General features: G+C 57.1%; 8 protein-coding genes across 8 annotated transcripts; 5 read left to right on the top strand and 3 right to left on the bottom strand.

Annotated features, from left to right (window-relative positions):
• Positions 1 to 143: 143 nt before the first annotated feature.
• Positions 144 to 1,238, top strand: ACA1_265580 (manganese and iron superoxide dismutase; the record flags this gene model as incomplete). Its single annotated transcript, XM_004341390.1, has 5 exons — positions 144 to 206; positions 364 to 505; positions 615 to 826; positions 921 to 1,103; positions 1,173 to 1,238. 5 exons carry the CDS (start codon positions 144 to 146, stop codon positions 1,236 to 1,238), a joined length of 666 nt encoding a protein of 221 aa, XP_004341438.1.
• Positions 1,239 to 2,298: 1,060 nt separating this feature from the next.
• ACA1_265570 (ribosomal proteins l2, RNA binding domain containing protein) lies at positions 2,299 to 3,279 on the top strand (the record flags this gene model as incomplete). Its single annotated transcript, XM_004341389.1, has 3 exons — positions 2,299 to 2,349; positions 2,484 to 2,712; positions 2,786 to 3,279. The coding sequence occupies 3 exons, from the start codon at positions 2,299 to 2,301 to the stop codon at positions 3,277 to 3,279; spliced, it is 774 nt and encodes a 257-aa protein (XP_004341437.1).
• Positions 3,280 to 3,604: 325 nt separating this feature from the next.
• Positions 3,605 to 7,847, bottom strand: ACA1_265560 (RFX DNAbinding domain containing protein; the record flags this gene model as incomplete). Its single annotated transcript, XM_004341388.1, has 16 exons — positions 3,605 to 3,905; positions 4,029 to 4,138; positions 4,205 to 4,805; positions 4,897 to 4,989; positions 5,082 to 5,262; positions 5,345 to 5,456; positions 5,545 to 5,636; positions 5,741 to 5,947; positions 6,018 to 6,168; positions 6,264 to 6,449; positions 6,473 to 6,513; positions 6,585 to 6,652; positions 6,719 to 6,798; positions 6,875 to 7,140; positions 7,229 to 7,347; positions 7,453 to 7,847. The coding sequence occupies 16 exons, from the start codon at positions 7,845 to 7,847 to the stop codon at positions 3,605 to 3,607; spliced, it is 3,003 nt and encodes a 1,000-aa protein (XP_004341436.1).
• A 1,597-nt stretch (positions 7,848 to 9,444) lies between these two features.
• ACA1_265550 (EB1 protein, putative) lies at positions 9,445 to 11,069 on the top strand (the record flags this gene model as incomplete). The annotated part of the gene is made up of 7 exons (XM_004341387.1): positions 9,445 to 9,580; positions 9,634 to 9,740; positions 9,828 to 10,023; positions 10,194 to 10,381; positions 10,458 to 10,518; positions 10,587 to 10,678; positions 10,767 to 11,069. 7 exons carry the CDS (start codon positions 9,445 to 9,447, stop codon positions 11,067 to 11,069), a joined length of 1,083 nt encoding a protein of 360 aa, XP_004341435.1.
• A 294-nt stretch (positions 11,070 to 11,363) lies between these two features.
• ACA1_265540 (uncharacterized protein) lies at positions 11,364 to 13,886 on the top strand (the record flags this gene model as incomplete). Its single annotated transcript, XM_004341386.1, has 12 exons — positions 11,364 to 11,486; positions 11,576 to 11,616; positions 11,709 to 11,820; positions 11,871 to 11,969; positions 12,077 to 12,241; positions 12,300 to 12,366; positions 12,439 to 12,625; positions 12,682 to 12,759; positions 12,953 to 13,146; positions 13,248 to 13,351; positions 13,438 to 13,622; positions 13,700 to 13,886. The coding sequence occupies 12 exons, from the start codon at positions 11,364 to 11,366 to the stop codon at positions 13,884 to 13,886; spliced, it is 1,542 nt and encodes a 513-aa protein (XP_004341434.1).
• A 136-nt stretch (positions 13,887 to 14,022) lies between these two features.
• On the bottom strand, positions 14,023 to 14,911 carry ACA1_265530 (uncharacterized protein; the record flags this gene model as incomplete). Its single annotated transcript, XM_004341385.1, has 6 exons — positions 14,023 to 14,193; positions 14,275 to 14,337; positions 14,426 to 14,558; positions 14,635 to 14,691; positions 14,759 to 14,814; positions 14,882 to 14,911. The coding sequence occupies 6 exons, from the start codon at positions 14,909 to 14,911 to the stop codon at positions 14,023 to 14,025; spliced, it is 510 nt and encodes a 169-aa protein (XP_004341433.1).
• A 449-nt stretch (positions 14,912 to 15,360) lies between these two features.
• ACA1_265520 (uncharacterized protein) lies at positions 15,361 to 16,965 on the top strand (the record flags this gene model as incomplete). The annotated part of the gene is made up of 8 exons (XM_004341384.1): positions 15,361 to 15,555; positions 15,642 to 15,750; positions 15,842 to 15,939; positions 16,025 to 16,073; positions 16,114 to 16,202; positions 16,299 to 16,388; positions 16,493 to 16,629; positions 16,704 to 16,965. Coding segments are annotated over 8 exons (1,029 nt in total), but the record flags the coding sequence as incomplete, so codon positions are not given.
• Positions 16,966 to 17,050: 85 nt separating this feature from the next.
• On the bottom strand, positions 17,051 to 18,510 carry ACA1_265510 (palmitoylprotein thioesterase precursor, putative; the record flags this gene model as incomplete). Its single annotated transcript, XM_004341383.1, has 6 exons — positions 17,051 to 17,293; positions 17,392 to 17,534; positions 17,645 to 17,750; positions 17,846 to 18,025; positions 18,206 to 18,333; positions 18,405 to 18,510. 6 exons carry the CDS (start codon positions 18,508 to 18,510, stop codon positions 17,051 to 17,053), a joined length of 906 nt encoding a protein of 301 aa, XP_004341431.1.
• Between the last annotated feature and the right edge of the window lie 172 nt (positions 18,511 to 18,682).

The raw sequence follows: 18,682 nt of genomic DNA, 5'->3' as shown, positions 1-18,682 counted from the left end.
ATTTCCTCCTCAATTTCTTTTTCCCGATCAAGGAAGAAAAGCAAGGAATGACGAATATGTGAGTAATGCTGTCGGAATGAGGTGTGGTTGGGCCGTGCTGCGATACAGCGAGTACTACACGCAAACCAGCATCAACTAACAACATGAGAAGAACAGCTGCCACTCGCGCCGTCCAGACCACTACTTCGTTCACCCGCACTGCCGCGGTACGTCCACCTCTCGCCACGATTGGCGCCAACTGCGCTGCAGATCTACAGCCAAATTTTGATAATGCACAATCTTCTGCGATCACACGCGATCAAAGGTCGATGCGTCGTGTTGCCACTGGACACTGAACGAATTCGTTTTGTTAATCTCTGGCAGGGTGCGCGTTCGCTCTTTACTCTGAACGACCCGCCGTACCTGAAGACCGGCCTGACGCCCGCCATCTCGGCCAACACCCTCAACTTCCACTTCAACGGCCACCACAAGGCCTACCTCAACAAGACCAACGACCTCATCAAGGGTATGGCCCTCTGCTCTCATCTGGCTGGCTCGGCGTGTGTCGCTACATTTCTTTTCCTCTTTCAAAAGAAAATAGCGAGGAAAATGCTGAACGTGTGCTGTGGGTGTAGGTACCCCGCTGGAGAACAAGAGCCTGGAGGACGTGATCCTGGTGGCCAAGACGACCAACAACGCCGCCCTCTTCAACAACTCGGCCCAGCTGTGGAATCACTCGTTCTACTGGGACTGCATGGCCCCTGTCGGCGAGACCGGCGAGATCTCGGCCGAGCTGGAGCAGCTCATCAAGGAGTCCTTCGGCAGCGTCGCCGAGTTCAAGAATAAGGTGCGTGTCTGGATCTTGTTCACGTTGCTGTGGGTGCGCAGCATCATCGTCGCTGATGTATGTGTACATCTGTGGCGGTGTATTGAATGCACAGTTCACCGACAGCGCTGTGGCCAACTTTGGCAGCGGCTGGACCTGGCTGGTGAACATCAACGGTAAGCTGGAGATCCAGAACACCTCAAACGCCGAGTCCCCCGTCACCCTCCGCGTGAAGCCCCTCCTCACCCTCGACGTCTGGGAGCACGCCTACTACCTCGACCACCAGAACCGCCGCCCCGTACGCCGCTATCGTCATCCCACGTGGTGCTGATGGTTGTTCTGACGGACGTTCTTTGATCTGCTGCAGGAGTACATCAACAAGTGGTGGGACGTCGTCAACTGGAACTTCGTCAACAAGCAGCTGAAGCAGTAATGACGACCACCGCGTCCGGGACACGCCTTGTGGCCACGAGCTCCTTCTCCTTGCCAGTTCGCCTTCGATTGAATGGAGCTGTGAGCAGCACTATGGGTACACGCGTAATGAAGAGACGAGGGCCGTGGTTTCTCGACTACATGTTGTCCTTGCGCTCCCAACTTCGCTTGTGGTCGAACCTCCAGTGGAGAGGTTCCTTCTTGCCCTTCTTCTTCCTGGCCGCGTGTGCCTCCTGCTGGCGTTGGCAGAGGTCGGTCGCGTAGGCCTGCCGCTCGCGCGCCCTCTGCAGCCGGGCCTGCGCTTCGAGCGCGCTCTTCTCGTCGCTGATCCTCGCCGCCTCGGCCAGGTCCCCGGCTTGCAAGGCCGCCTCGAGACTCGCCCTGAACCGCTTCTACACCGACACAAGATGAGACGAGACGAAGCTAACGTACGTAGTGCAGACAAGAAGAGAGAGGAGAAGGTGAGGCTTGCCTCGGCCAACTCGATGGCGCGCAGCTCGGATTCATGGAGGCATCGGTCTGCGGCGGCAAGAAAGGGCTTCAGGGCCTCCCACTCTGCTTGCTTGTCGTCCTCTTGAAGCTTCTCCACCTGCCGACTACACTTGGTGGGCGTTGCACGAAGAGGCTCGGGGACTACCTCCTTCCTGGCCCTTTTTGTAGACCTGCCTTCTGGCGGTGGCGTGTCGTCTGGTCGTGCTGAGGCACCACCATCTTAGACAGAGCGAGAAGATGTTAGGTCGATCAGGACTACCTTGGCTGTCAGCGGCTCGCCTCTTGGCCCGCACTGCCTCCAGTCGCTCTCTCCTTGCCTTTTACCATGGGGTCCTCGTCCATTCCAAGCGAGAGCCTATCTATTTATCTGTTTATCTATTTATCTCAAAATGTATTTTTATTCCTGCTTTCGCTCAACTCGAAATTTCACGACTGAAGACAGGTTTCGGACAGCGTCGACACACGAATTGTCGACAAACTTATTTTTGGGCTGCTCGTATTTATCCTGGGTGCAGCGATTTCGTCCTTTCTCTCTTTTTCTTCTCCTCTCGTATCGTCTATCCCGAACCATGGGTCGTGTCATCAGGGGCCAAAGGAAGGGTAAGGGAAGCGTCTTCAAGGTATGTCGTCCGTCTCCCCTTCCCTCTAGGCTATGCCTTGCTTCCCTCCCTTCCTTCGTTCCCTCGTCTTTGGAGGTGATTTCTGCAGTTGGATTATCGATTATTAATGTTGAATCCATTCTTCGTGAATGTAGTCGCACACCTTCCACAGGAAGGGCGCCGCCCAGCACCGTAAGCTCGACTTTGCCGAGCGCAAGGGCTACATCAAGGGTGTGGTCAAGGATATCATCCACGACCCTGGCAGGGGTGCCCCCCTTGCTAAGGTTCAGTTCAAGAACCCCTACAAGTACGGCCTCGACAAGGAGCTCTTCGTCGCCGCTGAGGGCATGCACACTGGTCAGTTCGTGTACTGCGGCAAGAAGGGTACGTTATCGGCAACCGTTTCTATGCATTTCCCTTGCATCACCATAGCTAACGCGTTGTTCAACACTTACAGCCCAGCTTTCCGTCGGTAACGTCCTTCCCGTCGGCTCGATGCCCGAGGGTACCATCATCTGCAACGTCGAGACCCGCCCCGGTGATCGTGGTTCGCTCGCCCGTACCTCTGGCAACTACGCCACGCTCGTCTCGCACAACCCCGACGAGGGCGTGTCCAGGATCAAGCTGCCGTCCGGCGCCAAGAAGGCCATCTCCTCCGATTCCCGCGCCATGGTTGGCATCGTTGCCGGTGGTGGAAGGATCGACAAGCCCATGCTGAAGGCCGGTCGCGCTTACTACAAGTACAAGGCCAAGAGGAACTGCTGGCCTAAGGTCCGTGGTGTGGCCATGAACCCCGTGGACCACCCGCACGGTGGTGGTAACCACCAGCACATCGGTCACGCTTCGACCGTCAGGAGGGACGCCCCCTCTGGTCAGAAGGTCGGTCTCATCGCCGCCCGCCGTACCGGTCGTATCTCTGGCTCCAAGAAGGTCACCTTCAACGAGGAGTAAATCCCTCTTTGTTGTTCTCCTTGCCCTCGTTCCTGCCAATAAAACCCCTAATATACAAAACAACATCAACTATCGCTCTATCCACAAATCACGCCCATCCACTCGACGCCCTTTTTTTAATCATCAATGAAATCAAAGGGCGCGCAAGGAAACAACACGCCGCAAAGGACCATCTTCACAGACACCAGGAGGATGAAAATGATGGGTGAGTATGTATTTGGGCAGCAAGATGGTAGTGTACAAAAAGCTGGAGGCGGTTGCGCCTACCGTCGTGAGCGTGGTGCGGACGCACGACAGGCATAATAAATTAACAAATAAATAGGGCTCAGTCGCGAGACGACGCGGTTGAAGTTGACGAGGAAGAGGACGATGCGGGTACGGTGGCAGACGATGATGAAGCGGCTGACGAAGAGGCGGCAGAGGTATCTCCGCCACACGACAGCGCCGATGACACTGGAGATGACTGCGGAGAAGGAGGTTCCTCCACGATCGGCGGCAACGTGCCCGGCTTATCGTCCGAGATGGGGAGGGAGAAGGACTGGTAGCTCGTGTGGGCCGTGCTGAGGTTGAGGAACAGCTGCGGCCACGCCACGCTCCCACGATCCATACTTCCCAGCCGGTCGAAACTGCACGCCAGGGCAAGAAAGGGAAAGAGAGAGAGAGAGAGATCAGTACAATCATCGATGACGTCATTGAGCTGTTGGTTGGCGAGCAGAGCAGACTGGGAGGAAGTGGTGGTGGTGCGTTACCTTGCCCGCGAGAACTCGGGGAAGGAACTGAAGGAGCCAAACGAAGCCTTGTGCAGGAACGAGGCAGATGGGAGCGGGATCTCCCTGTCGCGCTCCGTCGAGAACGACATCTGCACACGAATCCATTCATTGGTCAGGCAACTGCATGCTCGTGGTGTGTTGCGTTGTCGGCGCACCTTGGGGAACGTGTAGCCGCCAGCGGTCTGGATGAAGCCGTTGGCGCTGGTGAAGGAGTCACGACCGAAGCCGCCGAAGCTGCCCATGCCCAGCGAGAACGAGGACAGCGACGACGACGGGAGGGAGGGCTTGGGCGATGTGATGCCATCCACGCGCAGGGCGTCCAGCAGGTCCAGCGGTGGCAGGGAGGGCGTGCGCGAGAGCGCCGTCGATGGCGAGGCCGATGACGACGAAGCGGAAGCGGCAGAGAGCGAAGGCGACGCAGCGGAGGGCGTCGACGAAGGAAGCGGCGGCGATGACGGAGTGACCGACGACGAAGAAGAGGAAGGCGGGGACAGGGTGGCTGGACCCGAAGACGACGTGGAGGAAGAAGAAGAAGAAGAGGAGGAGGAAGACGAAGTGGCGGCGCCCGCGGGCTGACCCCGCAAGGGGGACGACGAGGACGACGAAGCCGATGAGGAAGAGGAGAGGCCAGAGGGCGGTGTCGAAGGGCGCTCGCTCGACGCAGCAGCTGCAGTGTCGGCCAAACGGCGCTGCTTGTGGGGTCGCTCCGTGATCGACGTGAACATGCTCGGCGGCATCTTCCCCAGTATGCTGGGCCTGGATGTTTGAAGTTTCAACAGCAAAAGGGTAAGCGCCAGACAACCAAAAGAACGACGCGCGCGCACGCACACGAGTAAACGCAACGCACCGGAACTTCTCGCCGGACAGGTCGGGGTTGGATCGTGGTCGCAGGAACAAGCCGTCGGCCGGCAAGAAGTCGACACTGCCCAGTGGAGAGGACCTATACCTGCCAAAACATCGGTAAGAAGATGCGCTCGGACGGTGTGTGGTGTGTGTGTGTTGTGTGTGTGTGTGTGTGTGCGGTGAACGTACTCGCCGCGCTGGGAGGATTCGTCACCGGCCGGGTAGCGCGAAGAGAGCGCTTGCTCGGGCTGAGGGAGGGCCGAGTAGGTGGGGAGGGCAACGGGCCGCATCAGTTGCAAGGTCGCCAGCCGGCGGTCGAGCACGTACGTCAGGTACTCCTCCATGAACATTCGCAGCGTGCGGAATGCATCTGCGCCACAGCGACGGAAACAATGACGTGGGCGTGGTGAGCTACAGCCAAGGCGGCGAATGCCGTGTCACGGGAACGTTACCCAGGCCGGGTCCCTTGCGCGTTGTGATGTCGCTCATGATGAAGTTGTGGAAGTAAGACCACCTGAGCAGCAGCTGCTGCGCGCAGTTCATGACCTGCATCATGTCCGTGCCCTAATGATGAGGTAGAGTAGAGTAGAGAAGAGACGTCAGGACAAGACGAGCGGGACGAAGAGGGGCGAGTGGGTGGATGGGTGCGTACCAACAGGAAGCGGGTGGCCAGGTGGAAGATCCATTCAGCAAACTGCTCCAGCGAGTAGCGCTGCTGCAGGATTCTCTTGAAGTCCTCTTGCACTGTTATTTTGGAAAACGAGGAAAAGAGAAACACTGGTGAGTGAAGGGCGGCGGAGCCTCGGCGTGGTCGATGTGAGAGAGGGAGCTGGCGGTGTGGTACGTACCGGAAGTGAGGAGGTCGATGGTGTGTGGCGACTCGTCGGCGCCGCAGACCCACGAGATCGAGGTGAGAATAAAGTTGAAGTCGACCTTCTCCCAATCGCGCAGGACCAAGGTCATCTGGTCGGGGCTCATGAGCACCTGACGCGCGCAGCACGAAATATAGTTCATGCAGGCCTCGCGCCACAGCCGCCCAGCAAAGTTGCGACCGACTGCGTGGAAGGACCAATCAGCACGCCGTAGCGTATAACAAGCTGTAGCTACCGCGAGTCTGGGCGGCACCTTTGGTCTTGCGAGAACTGAGCTCAGGGGGCTGTCCTTCGAGTGCGCGAGAGATGTAGGTCTCGAACTGGCGGCTGAACTCGCGCAGGGCCTGGGTGAAGGAGAACGAGACCGACGCCAATACGTCCGGCACCAGTGCGTCCACGACAGCCTGCACACCAACGCGAACGTGAGCGTGCGTTCCCATTGAAGAAGAACATAATACCTCAAGGAAGAGAGAGAGAGAAAGAGAGAGAGGGCGCATACGGCGTAGACGATCTCATCCTTCTCGGCGATTTGGTCGATCACGCCTTGGCACGAGATGACCGGATGCATGTGGGCGGGAAGCGACTGCCAGAAGTGTCGCATAACGCCCTCCACTTCGTTGAAGTTGTGGTCCGCCATGACGTTGAGCAGGTGCTGACAGTGGGATCTGTACATGCCCATGAAGGCCTGTGCGTGCTCGTACCGCACACCTGGCGAGAGTTGGCCTGCGACCGGAAGTTGACCGAGAGAACTGACGTCAGATGGCATCGAGGCAACCGCGAGCGCAACCGCCATAGAGAGAGAGAGAGAAGAGGAACATACTCGGCTCAAGGGGAGGAAACTCGGGCAGCTGGCGCGCGGTTTCTATGTGTGGGTTCGGCAGCGGTATTCTGTTGGTAAGGCATGCAATTAGCATTGATGAAGAAGACGTGGGCATGAAGAGGACAGGGCGGTACATCGAAGACGAGTTGGCCATCGCGGTGTGCAGGGGGTAGAGATGTGTTGGCGCCGTGGGCGGCGGAGGCTCACTCGTCAACTACACGCGAGCGGCGGCCGTGAGCACACACGGCCTTGAGCGCAACGGAGAGAAGTAAAAAGAGAAGGGGCGTTACCGCTGGGGTGGGGCTCATGACTTCGACCTTTAGCCGAGCCTTCTTGGCGGGCGACGACGACGCAGAGTTCGACGCAGCCGGAGCACCCGTTGGCGACAGCGAGGGCGAAGGGAAGGAGGCGGGGGACTCGCAATCCGGTGGCACGGGTGCGTTCTTGAGTGGCGACGTGGTCTTGATGCGGATGCCGTAGTAGTGGTACTTGCTGTTGCCACGCGTACCCAGGCGCCTCGTCTTGAGATCGGGGAACACGGAACGAATCAGTTTGCCTGCGATGAACATGTATGGTGAGAGTGCAATGTGGTGTGAGCGTCACCTACACAAGAAAAGCACCGGCAGGAGGGCAAGGAGGAATACCGAAACTGGCAGCGTTCACAGCCTTGACAGAAGCGTGCGTGCAGAAGCTGTAGTAGTGGGAATACATGAGGCTGCGCGGCACGCTGCTCTTGGGATCGTTCTCAAAGTTGTCCTGCAGCCTGTTGGTGTGCATGCGTGTGCGTGCGGGAGATCAGATCAGCATAGAGCGGGTGATCACGAGATTGAGCTTAAGAAGGTGAAGAAGGTGAAGAAGAAGGCGATACCATTGGAGAATGAGGGGAGACTGAGGCTTGGGCGTCGGGCGGCTGCCGCTGCTGTTCAGTGCGGCGCCCTTCCCCTTCTTCTCGCGTGCAGGTGGCACTGCTGCCTCGATGATCGACTCGAGTGGCTGCTGCCCTTCCCTCGCGGTCGGCAACGCGCCGTGGGAGTAGACGTGGTGGGTCGGCGGGCCCTGATGCTGCTGAGCGGGGTGGGCTTGAGGCGGGTACGAGCCGTACGAAGGTGATGTGTGGCGAAGAGGCGAGTGCTGAGTAGGTTGCGGCGGCTGCTGCATGGCATGGCCGTTGTGCGCTGCCAGCGGATGGGGCGTGGGGTGAGATCGACCATATTCGTCGCCTCCGCCCATGAAGTACTTCTCCTGACCGAACGGGGCCACCATGGGTCCCGAATTAGCAGAAGAGGAAGAGTCAACGCCGATTGCACGGGAAGGAGGTAAAGGCTCGTTCACGTAGAACCGACCGATGCTTCTGGCGAGCGATGGAGGGTAGCCCTCCGCAGAATGTTGTTGAAGATGGGGGTTCTGATGTTGCGGCGATGTTTGGTGAGGATTGGGGTGGGGCTGTGAAGCAGGCGGCGCTCCGTAACCCCCGCGACGATTCAGGTCGCGGTGATGTTCATCTTCCCTCTTGTTTTCCTCCTCTGGTGGCCGCTTGGTGCCGCGACGTCGAGACGGGGCTCCACGCCCACCGTCATCGGCCACCTGCATAGCGGAAGGAAGATGACGATGGAGGGCAGCCGTTGGAGGGGAACTGGTGGTCTAGGTTTGAAATGGTTTGGTTGCTCTTCGTTGGCGATTTCTTCTGAATTGGCAGAATGAAAATGCGTCCAAGCTCGTGAATGGATGTTTAATCTCTCGCGATCTGTTGCACTCGCCAATTCCCTCGCTAACCTCTCCTCCTTTCCTTTGGCCTCAGCTGCCGGGTGCGGTTGTCTGTTGTCAAGTAAGAGCTGATTCTCTTTTGATGCAGAACTGCACGGCACATAGCCCTGATTTTCGCCCCCACCTGCTGTCACCGGGCCAAAATCAGACCTCACCCCCCGCGGAGAACCGACTAGCCGTTGCGCTTTTCCTTTTCGCGGTGTTGACCACTGGAATGCCAACCATTCTGTGTGCCCCTCGTAACCGGCTGCCTTGAATTTTTGTTCCACTTCTTTGCCATCCCCCTGCAGCCGTCCTATTTATGGCGTGCCACTGTAACGTCATCGTTACCGTGGCGAAAGTACTCATTGCGCGACTACCCGGTTCAGCACCAAAAGTTTGCTCTTTTCGGCGCCAACGTTGGTTGGCTGGCGCTCGATGTTTGGGCAAACGAGAACGGCAAGATGGAAGACACCAAGCAACATCGCGCAGACGAGACGTCCCGGCACTGCGAAAGGGCTTCGCAATAGGATGAAAGGGAGGCTGCAGGACAAGCGACGAGACTAGAAGGTTCTGGGACGTTGCTTGTTGCCAACACTTCTGAGCAGCAGAAGAAAGCGCACTTTCGCCCAATTGGGGAGTCCCGGGAGAGCCAGACCAACAACCGAGAGCTTCGCAGCACTTGTGACTGCATTCAGCAGTGGGTTCTCTCGAGCTACGCTCTGCTCACGGTGGCATTCTCGGTGAAAGCCTGGTGTCTGACCGCCGCGTTGGCCTCATCGGCACTGCCGCTGGCATCTTCGCCGTTGCCCACGCTGTAGTGCGGCGGCAAGGAAATAAGCATTGCTCGCCGTTCACGCCGACCAGCGTGAGTTGTACCGCAGCGCGTTGGACAGAAGAAAAGAAAGAAGAATCCTATTTCTACGAAGAAACCATTTTGGCGCGAAAGCAGCAACGAACAACTTGCCTAACAAAACGCCGCCAACTCTTTTGCCCCACAACAAAAATCACACACAACATTTGATTTTGATCTCGATGGCTGAGTCTGGCAATTTTGGTACGTGACTTAGCCATTGCGACCCACGCACAATGACTCATTCGCCCTCTTTTAGGAATCATGGAGGGGCTCTACTTCACGGGCCGCAAGGAACTGCTTGAGTGGATTAATGGTTTTCTTGAGATTGAGTATACCAAAGTTGAGCAAGTAGCTTCGGCCGCAGCCTTCTGCCAGCTTATGGACGCTCTCCACCCAGGTATGCCCAAATACAACCTTTAGCAAGAAGTCAATCTAAACGCTTTCATTCAGGAACGATCGCCCTCAGCAAGGTCCGTTTCAACGCCAACCAGGAATGGGAGTTTGTTTCGAACTTCAAGCTTTTGCAGAAGGCCTTCGATGCCGCAAACATCAAGAAGGTACAACACACTATGGTCCAATCGAACAACAGGACTGGAGACCAGTTTTCTAATGACGATTACCTCCGATGCGTAATCTGGCCTCAGCACATCGATGTCCCCAAATTGATCAGGGCCAAGTACCAGGACAACCTCGAGTTCCTCCAGTGGTTCAAGCGCTACTTCGAGGGCAAGTGGGACAAGGCCGAATACCGCGCTAAGGAGAGGCGGCTTTCCGCCATGAAGGCTGCAGCTGGACCTGCCCGCCGAGTATCCATCAAGCCAGCACAGCCCGTTGGCCAAGGTACCTCCTCCTCGGGACAGGCTTTGTTTGCGTACACCCAGCCTCATGGAATACCCGGACGCGGTCTGTTCAAATGCTCTCGCCAGAGAACAGGGTCCCTCTGGCGACGCGAACCAACCTTTCCGCTCGCAGAGTAGCCGTGGCCGCGCCCGCTGCTGTCCCTTCGCCAGCGAAGCCGCCTGTTAAACGCGTTGCCAAACGCAGGGTGACCATGGCTGCTTCGTCCATTCGAGCAACCACCCCCGAGAAGCCCGTCACGGTCACTCCTGCTGCTCCTGCCAAGAAGACCTCGCCCGTCAAGCGCGCCGTTGCCGCCTCTCCTGTGACCAGGTCCGCCGCTAAGCCTCTGAGGCCCGCGGTACGTACGCTCCGCTGGGTAGCCTTTACGCCTTGACCCGGATCTTACATGGCCATTATCGTCTTAGACGCCTAAGTCTATTCTCAAGAAGCCCGTCTCCGTAGCGGCCCCTGTCAATGGAGATGTCGCCTCTTTTGGTACTCTTGCTATCTTTTCTGTTGCACTCACTTCGAATGGTTGGAACTGATCCGTTCTTTCGTCACAGTCGAGAGGCAGGTGGACACTCTCAAGAACGACCTCTTCCAAGCCGTCGCAAGCCTGCAGAGAGAAAGAGATGTCTTCTCAGAGAAGCTCAAGGTGCGCATGAATCCACACAACAATTCCTCTGCAAGAGACTCTTTCAGAGCTTGCCTGACCTGCATCCTGCATGCATCTATCCTTTCAGGCCATCAAGATGATGTGCGAAGAGGACGAGAGCTCGGCAGAGACCATCCAGCGCATCCTCACCATCATCCGCATCGGTACCGACGAGGAGGATCAACCCCAGCCGCAGCCGCAGCTCGAGCAGGCCGTCAACGCCGATGAAGATGAAGACGACGGCCTCGATGAACTCGACGAGCTGGATGACATCATCGCCTCCAGTGCCCAGCAGCCGGAAACCGACGACGGCGGCGAGGAGGCGCCCGAGGCCACCGAAGATGCCGGCGACGAGATCGCCGACGATGACGAAGACCTCGACTTTGTCTGAAGGCCACGCGAGCCACCAGTCGCCGGTTGGGCCTTGCCGCCTGTAAGCGGGTTGCAGGCCATGTCGGGACTGGGCCGAAAAGAAGGAATGCAGAAAATGCAAAGCAGAAATAAATGTAAATGTTTTAAATAGCGATGATGTTGGGCAAGAACTCGAACGAAGCGGAGGAGGAAAGCGGGAGTTCTCCGCGTGCAGGTCGTTGTTTGTTGCACCAGCCGGCTTACCGCAGCTTCTCCTCCTGCTTCTGGGAGGTGATTTGTTGTTCTTCGTGTGCCAACTGGATCACAAACGTAGATGGCAGGAGATACAGCGGTAGGCGCATCCTACTCTACCCCCGTGGCGGCGATTTTCATCTACAACCTCATCGTTGGCGTCGGCTGCCTGACTCTTCCTCATGCCTTTCAAGCGGCTGGAATCGTGCGTTTCTCTCACAAAATGTCGCATCAGTAATTATGATTGTTGTTAATCAATAATCCAATTCCTTCCCCCCTACTGCACTCTCCCAGGTCCTGTCTGCCGTGTTCCTCCTGTTTATGGCCTTTTTGAGGTATTCTCCATTCAATCCCTGACGTGGAGGTGTTTCTTCTAGCGTTGCGCACGCGGTTACCAACTCCCACCCACCCCTCTCGTCAACGGCAGCTTTATGACGGCAACCTGGGTGGTTGAAACCATGGCGGCCGCCAACGCGCTCCTGGAAAAGGACCGACTGGTAACCTCTACTGACCGAGAGAAGCAATCGCTTGTGGATAAGGTGAGGCCCTGGATTGCTCAGCGCTCGTGCTAACGCCGTACGACGCACAGGATGATGAAAAAGCTGGTCTGCTCGACGACGGGGATTCCTTCCGAGTGCAGGACTCGGACACTGACATCACTATCACGGGAAGCGTTAACCAATACAAGGTTCGCTCCCTATCCTGATGGTGCCCCGCATGCTTGTCCAACCTCCAACGCACCGCGACTCATCTTTCGGGCTTCTACATCACAATCCGTATAATCGATCTCGACAGCTGAGCAGCGAGTATTCGTTTTCGACCAACGCTCTTCAGCACGACCAGATCCGCGTGAGGGACGTCCACGACTTCTTCCACCTGGATCAGCGAGTCGAAGTGGGCATGATGGCCGATATCTTCCTCGGCTGGATTGGCCAAAAGTTGTTCTACGTCATTCTCTGCGTATGTATACGACACCATCGTAACCACCGGGGCTTGTGCTAACTGGTCTCTCACGTAGGTCTACCTGTTTGGTGATCTGGCCATCTATGCCGTTTACGTTCCTCGATCCCTCGTCACCGTGACGGGTAAGCACTGCCCTTGTGCGTGCGGTGTTGTGTGCGTTGTGCGTATGTCTCATCCCTAAAATTGCGTTACAGGCAGCTTCTCGTTGGGCGATTGGCACATCAGCGAACAGGATGCCTACTACATCTTCCTCGCACTCTTCACGCTGGGCACTGCGCCCTTCTGCTTCTTCGACTTTCAGAAGACCAAGTACATGCAGTTCGGCACCATGTTCTGCCGCAACGCCGCCTTCGCTACGTTCGTCACCTCGTCCACACCTACGTTCGCATATGTTCGCGCCAGCTCATTCACTTTCTTTCTTACATACATACCAACAGCATGGTGGTCATCGCCATCATCGCCATCGCCAAGGGAGATGGACCCACCGTGAGCAAGATCGAAATCGCCAACTTCAGGTAATTAGCGTGTCCTGTTCCACGTTCTCGAGTTCAGCTCAGCATGCTCACGCTCTCTCGTTCCAATTCTGCCGTGCAGTGCCTTCCCTACACTTTTTGGTGCCTCGGTGTACGCTTTCATGTGCCACCACAGGTACACCTCTCCACACCACACCGCACACGTCGTTGGGGTTCTCGCATTTGGGTTGTCAAGCTTACGTGAGCACCATTTGGACAGCATTCCCGGTCTGCTGGCACCCGTGGAGAAGAAGAACAAGGTAACGACGCTGTTCACCGTAGATTTTGTGTCTATCTTCATTGCCTACATTCTCCTGGCCTACTCCGCCGTCTTCGCCTACGATCAGTATCCGATTCCCTCTACCTACACCACCTTCTTCAGGGGCAAGAGTACGTCGTTCACTCATTCATTCATTCATTCATTCATTGCCGCACATGTGTGTACTGTATCATGTGCTCACGTCCTCCACAAAACCTCTTGCGTGGTGCAGCCAATGAGGTGGTGGCGATCATCCTGGCCCTGTACCCCGTCTTCACGTTGACGACCAACTTTCCTCTCATTTGCATCACCCTCCGCAACAACATCATCCGCTTCGTGCCCGAACGAGGCACGCCGTCTCCTTCTTCTTCTTCTTCTTTCTTTTTGTGGTCTGTCTGATCGTTCTTTTTGTGTGTACAGAGGACGGCGCGTGGGCGTGGGTGAACCGGGTGAAGCGTCCGCTGAGCACCATCGTCGCCCTCACCCCGGCGATCATAATCGCCTTTGGCACCTGCGATGTGTCTCTGCTGGTCTCCATCACGGGCTCCTACCCCGGTCTAGGCATCATGTTCTTCATCCCCATCGTACTCGTCTTCTTCGCGCGACGGTACACACAGCCACCCCTCCTCTCCACCACAAAGTCACTTCACAACCACTCACACGTGTCGTGTGTCGTGCGTGCAGACGAGTGAGGCAAGTGTTCGGCGAGAGCGGGTCGTACAACAAGCACCGATCGCCGTTCCACCACTGGGTGTGGTTGGCCCTGGTGGCAGCCATCGCGTGCGGCTTCCTGGGCTTCACCATCTACAACATGATCCGCGACGCCATCGACGGCCAGCTCGCCAGCGGCAGCGGATCCTGCTCTGGCTAAGCCACTCCAAACGAAACGAAACGAAACGAAAAACGAAAAACGAAACGAGGCTGGCGCGTGTAGCGGAAGTTGAGATGAAGAAGGAGAGGATGAGAGTATGTCACATGATGGCCGGGGGGGGGGACAGAGGAGAGAATTAGGCGAAGACGGGCAGGCGAAGCTTGCCGTTGGCTTCGAGGAAGGCGTAGGAGACGCCACAGAGGACCGTCAATCCGACGCCCGCCATCGCGGCCTTCAGCCAATACGAGGATCCGCTGCTGCCGCTGGCGGTCCTGGCAGCCGACTGCATCGCCTTCATCTCTTCCACCTGTGGTGCGCGCGCGTGCTTTAGTCCACGTCCATCACGGTGCAGAGAGAGCAAGAGAGGAGGCATGGCAGGAGGTTGTACCTCTGCAGCGATCTGTTTCACGAGCTCTTCTCGCTCATCCATCAGCTGTCGCTTGCGCAGCTCCTGCCATTCGGGAAGACGAGAGTCGACTCGATGAGAGTCAAAAGACACGCGTGGCATGAAGAGATGATTGGGCGGGGGGTGGCAAGACCTGGCTCCTCCTCTTCTCTTGCATTTCTCGTTGGATGGCCTTGATCCGCTTATCCAGCTGATCCACCAGGGCTTGCCCGTTATGCGCCATTCGCTGTTCGTCTTCTTCTTCTTCTTCTTCAACTTCGTCCTCACTAATCGCACCACATGGGAACAGTGAGAAGGCCCAGCCTACTGCGTGCCCACTTCCCAACCATACAGTGCACGTACCTGCTCTCCTCGCGCTCCTGTTGCTCGAGCTCTTGCTTCAAGGTTTCAAGAGCCGCTCTGTTGCATGCAGCAAAGATGAGCAGTGCGGCAGGTCTGCTATCGAAGAGGTGGGTGGGTAACGTACATGCGCTCCTCTTCTATTTGCTTGACATGCAGCAGCCGAGCCTTGAGCTCATCCACCTGCGCCAGCCACACAAAAATGAGGAGGGAACAGAGAACAATCTTGAATGAGATGGAGAGCTCACACCTTTCCAACTGCGAGTTCAGTGTCTGCCATGGCTTGTCCTTCTTGTCTTGCGGGCTCAGCTAACGGAAATGAAACGTTAATTGATTTAATGGCAAAATTAAATCAATTGCTTGACGATTTCCGGCGTGGTGGCGATACCAAAGTGGCCCGTCTCGTCGATGCACTCCCGGAGTGGTCGCAGTGCTCGACCAGTGCACGCGCGACGACGTCTAACCCGCACTGACAGCCACGAGGCGGCCGAAGAAAAGAAAAATAAATCTTCGCTAAATCAACATTAATCCGCACAACATGTTGCTGCGCAGCTTGCGGAGGGGCTCGACTGTGGCATATCGGTCCGCATCACCTTGTGGGCGCTTGGCCAGTGGCTCTCGTCACCTTCATGCCACCACGGTACCACTCGATCACTGCATCTTTCGTTCCATCTTTTTAGTAGTCAGATGCAAGCTGCTGATGTGCTGCATTGCACGTGTGGCGCAGAGCACAGCACGGGGGCTGTCGAGAAGCGCGAAGTGCGGGTGGGTGGCAGCAGGGACGGTGGTAGGCGCGGGGCTGGGAAAGAGCTGCTCTCCAAGGCACGCGCCGAGGAAGCGGGCGAGACCACAGGCAGCGTGTCACTTGACTCCTCGGCCTCCGTCGACTCTCCGCCCATCAACCCCACCTTCCCCATGTATCGGGTACGCCTCTTTAGTGATCCTGTGCGCGTGTTGTGTCGTGTCGTGTCGTGCTATTGGCGAGTCTTACCTCTGGACATTCCGCACAGACGAGAGGCGATGTGCTGTATTGGGTGCAGTACTACTACAGACACCCCGAGGCTGACCTGCTCAAGCTGGCCGTGGAGTCCCTGCTCAAGGAGCGCATGAAGCCCGAGGGTACCATTGTGCACTTGGCCTGGCGCGACATTGCGCCCTCGTGAGGTGGTCACCTGAGCTCAATCCTTGATTGCGTGGTCTGTGCGAGCAGATGGCTGGCTGATGGCCGGCCTCGTGGCGGGCATAATGAAGAATCGACCTGAGTCGCTTTCTCACTTTGCCGTTCACGACATCTACAACGTCCTCCAGGTTGCCCATCTGCCCTTTATGCATTTAGTATTCTACTTTTTCCACCCAAGGCATGGCTCACCTCGCCACCACTCGCCACAACCAGGACTTTCGGCAGGCGCTTCTTGTTGGTCTCTGGCTCGGAGGATCTCACGGTAACACACCATCAGACGACGCACACGCCCACACGGGCAGCTAAGAGAGACAAATTACAACATTTCTACACAGGTAAGGAACACCTGCAGAAGCTGGTCGATGAGGTGACCGACGAAGCCACCAAGCAGGTATGTGACTGCTTGTGCGTTTGTGGTAGACGCTCATTGAATCTCTCCTCTCCTCTTCCTTGTCTCTCTGACAAACCAATTCTATTCACTGTACAGACAATCAACAACCTGCTTACGACGCCTCCTCCCGACCCTCTGCTCGCGGAGATGGACATCGTCAACGCCAACATGAACCTCCACGTGCTGGTACCGCCCGACACCGGCTTAAGAAGCGCCACTGCGCCACACGTCTCATGCTCTACACCGCTTCAACTCTATTCTCTCTCACACGCGCGTGTGTTCTGTCCTAGCTGGGAGTGTTCTACGCGACGGGAGACACGGCGGTGGTGGACAAGATGATCGACCTCTGCCGCGACTGGTCCGTCGAGGTGCTGACCAAGGGCGGCCGGGAGGGCGCCGCCCGGTTCTACGTGGCCAAGACCGTCAGGTACAGGCCTTGCTGACGACACTGTGTCGACACAGCAATCAAAACGCACCACTCACGCGCGTGAGCGCGCCCAGGGAGAAGCTGGCGCTGCTGTGCCAGGAGCACGAGGTGGCGCGGGAGGCGTGCAGGCGGGCACTGGCGACCCCGCAGGGCGCTGCGCTCGGGGAGGGCCTCATCCCGGCGCTCACCAACGAGCAGCGGACGATGCTGCGCAACATTCTCGAGGTGGTCGATCGGCTCGAGGCCGAGGACAAGACTCAGCACAACGCGCGCAAGCAGCGCCTCGACGCCTCCATCGAGCGCGCCTTCCGCAAGGAGGGCTCCGAGACCAAGTAAGCCAATAAATAAAAATAAAAATAAAAATAATACGATATAAAACGATTTAAACCTAAATTACAATGCACTGATCTGCGTCGGAGTCTTAGGTGCTGGTGGAGTTGATGAAGGGGAGCACGTTGGCGATGAAGTACTTGTCGAAGCACGGGGAAGTGTAGTCGTTGTGGACGCACGTGGTGGAGAAGCGGTGCAACCGGCCGGTCTCCTGCAGCGTCCTGAGGCCGATGTAGTCGTACTTGTACAGGGGCTGCTCCTCCAGCGGAACCACCGACGAGATCGTGTTGTTGGCGTACACGCCGAACCAGCCGGTCTCGCGAGGAATCAGCACCTGCCGAACACCGCACACACCGCACACGCATCACCGCACACGCGACCAGAGGGTAAGCGAGAAGACAAAGAAGCTCATGATGAAGGGGGTGGGCGCACAGAGTCGATGGTGGAGTAGCCCATGATAAAGTTCTCGAGCGAGAGGACGTTCTGCTTGTAAACGGGGTTCTTCTCCTCCCGCTCGTTGTTGATGTCCGAGAGGAAGATCTTCTCCTGCACGTAGGTCGAGAGCGCGTACGGGTCTGTACGGTGGCCAACAAAACAAAGTGGTCCACAAGTGAGCAAACAACGACTACGACGAAGAATTGTACAACACGACGCGGGGCTGCAAAGAAAGAAGATAGAGACGCACCACGCCAGTAGCCGGCGAAGGAGAAGAGGTCCTGTGCCCACTGCTCGTAGATGCAGCAGTCCGCGACATCGTCAAGCGTGGCGTTGAGGTACTCCCAATGGCCCACCTGCCATATGGATTTTGAGCACACGTGGAGTCGAATAGCGAAAGAGCGAAAGAGCGAAAGAGAGAAAGAGAGAAGCGCGAGGAACAGGGGAGTACCACGGGAACGCCGTAGACGCCCATCATAGGGGCCACCCACGAGATGAAGTTCTTGACGGGCGGATTGTTGCAGCGCTCGAGGTAGCCCCGCAGCAGGATGCCGCCCTGCGAGGTGCCCAGCACGTTGATGCCGCCCGCGAGTTTGGGATCCGCCGCCAGCGCCTTGCAAATCAACTCCACCTTTTCATCGACACGAACACACGACCAACGACACACGACACGACACGACACGACACGACACGACACGACACGACACGACACGACACGACACGACACGACACAACACGACACACGTTCGGTAAGGTGGCGGACTTCTCCGAGTGCACGTGCGGCAAGGAGAACGGCAAAAAGTGCCTGCACGTCGCTTCCGGTGAAGACGGAGCCCTCGGACGAGCCCGTGACCTCGAGCGCGGTCACGTAGATGCCCGGCAGCAGCTGCTGGGCCAGCGCCGCAATGTGGGCCATCCTCGCGCTTGTGTCCGCTATGCCTGCGTACGTTTTGTTTTTTTAAAACAAAATAAACAAAAAATAACAAACAAAAAATTGGGGGGGGGTGTACCGTGCATGAGAACGAGGGGCGTATACTGCGGAGAAGCATCGATAAGGAGGGAACTCCACTGGAAGGCCACGACGAAGACCACCAGCAGGGCCGCACGGGACATCATGGTGTTGGCCTAACTGAACTCTTTGCTCTTGCCTTCTGGTGTACTGTTCACCCGCACCAATCGCCCCTTTACGGCTCATTTTCATTCGTCCAATCAGCGTGCAGGACAGGCCCACCACATACCTGCAACCCACAATGGCAACCTTACCTTTACACCTCCCAGTGACTCAGAT

This window comes from Acanthamoeba castellanii (genome assembly GCF_000313135.1).
Source record: "Acanthamoeba castellanii str. Neff unplaced genomic scaffold scf7180000084770, whole genome shotgun sequence".
Taxonomy (NCBI): Eukaryota; Discosea; order Longamoebia; family Acanthamoebidae; genus Acanthamoeba; species Acanthamoeba castellanii.
Note: the sequence above shows the minus strand (reverse complement) of the source record. Positions and strands in the feature narration are given on the sequence as shown.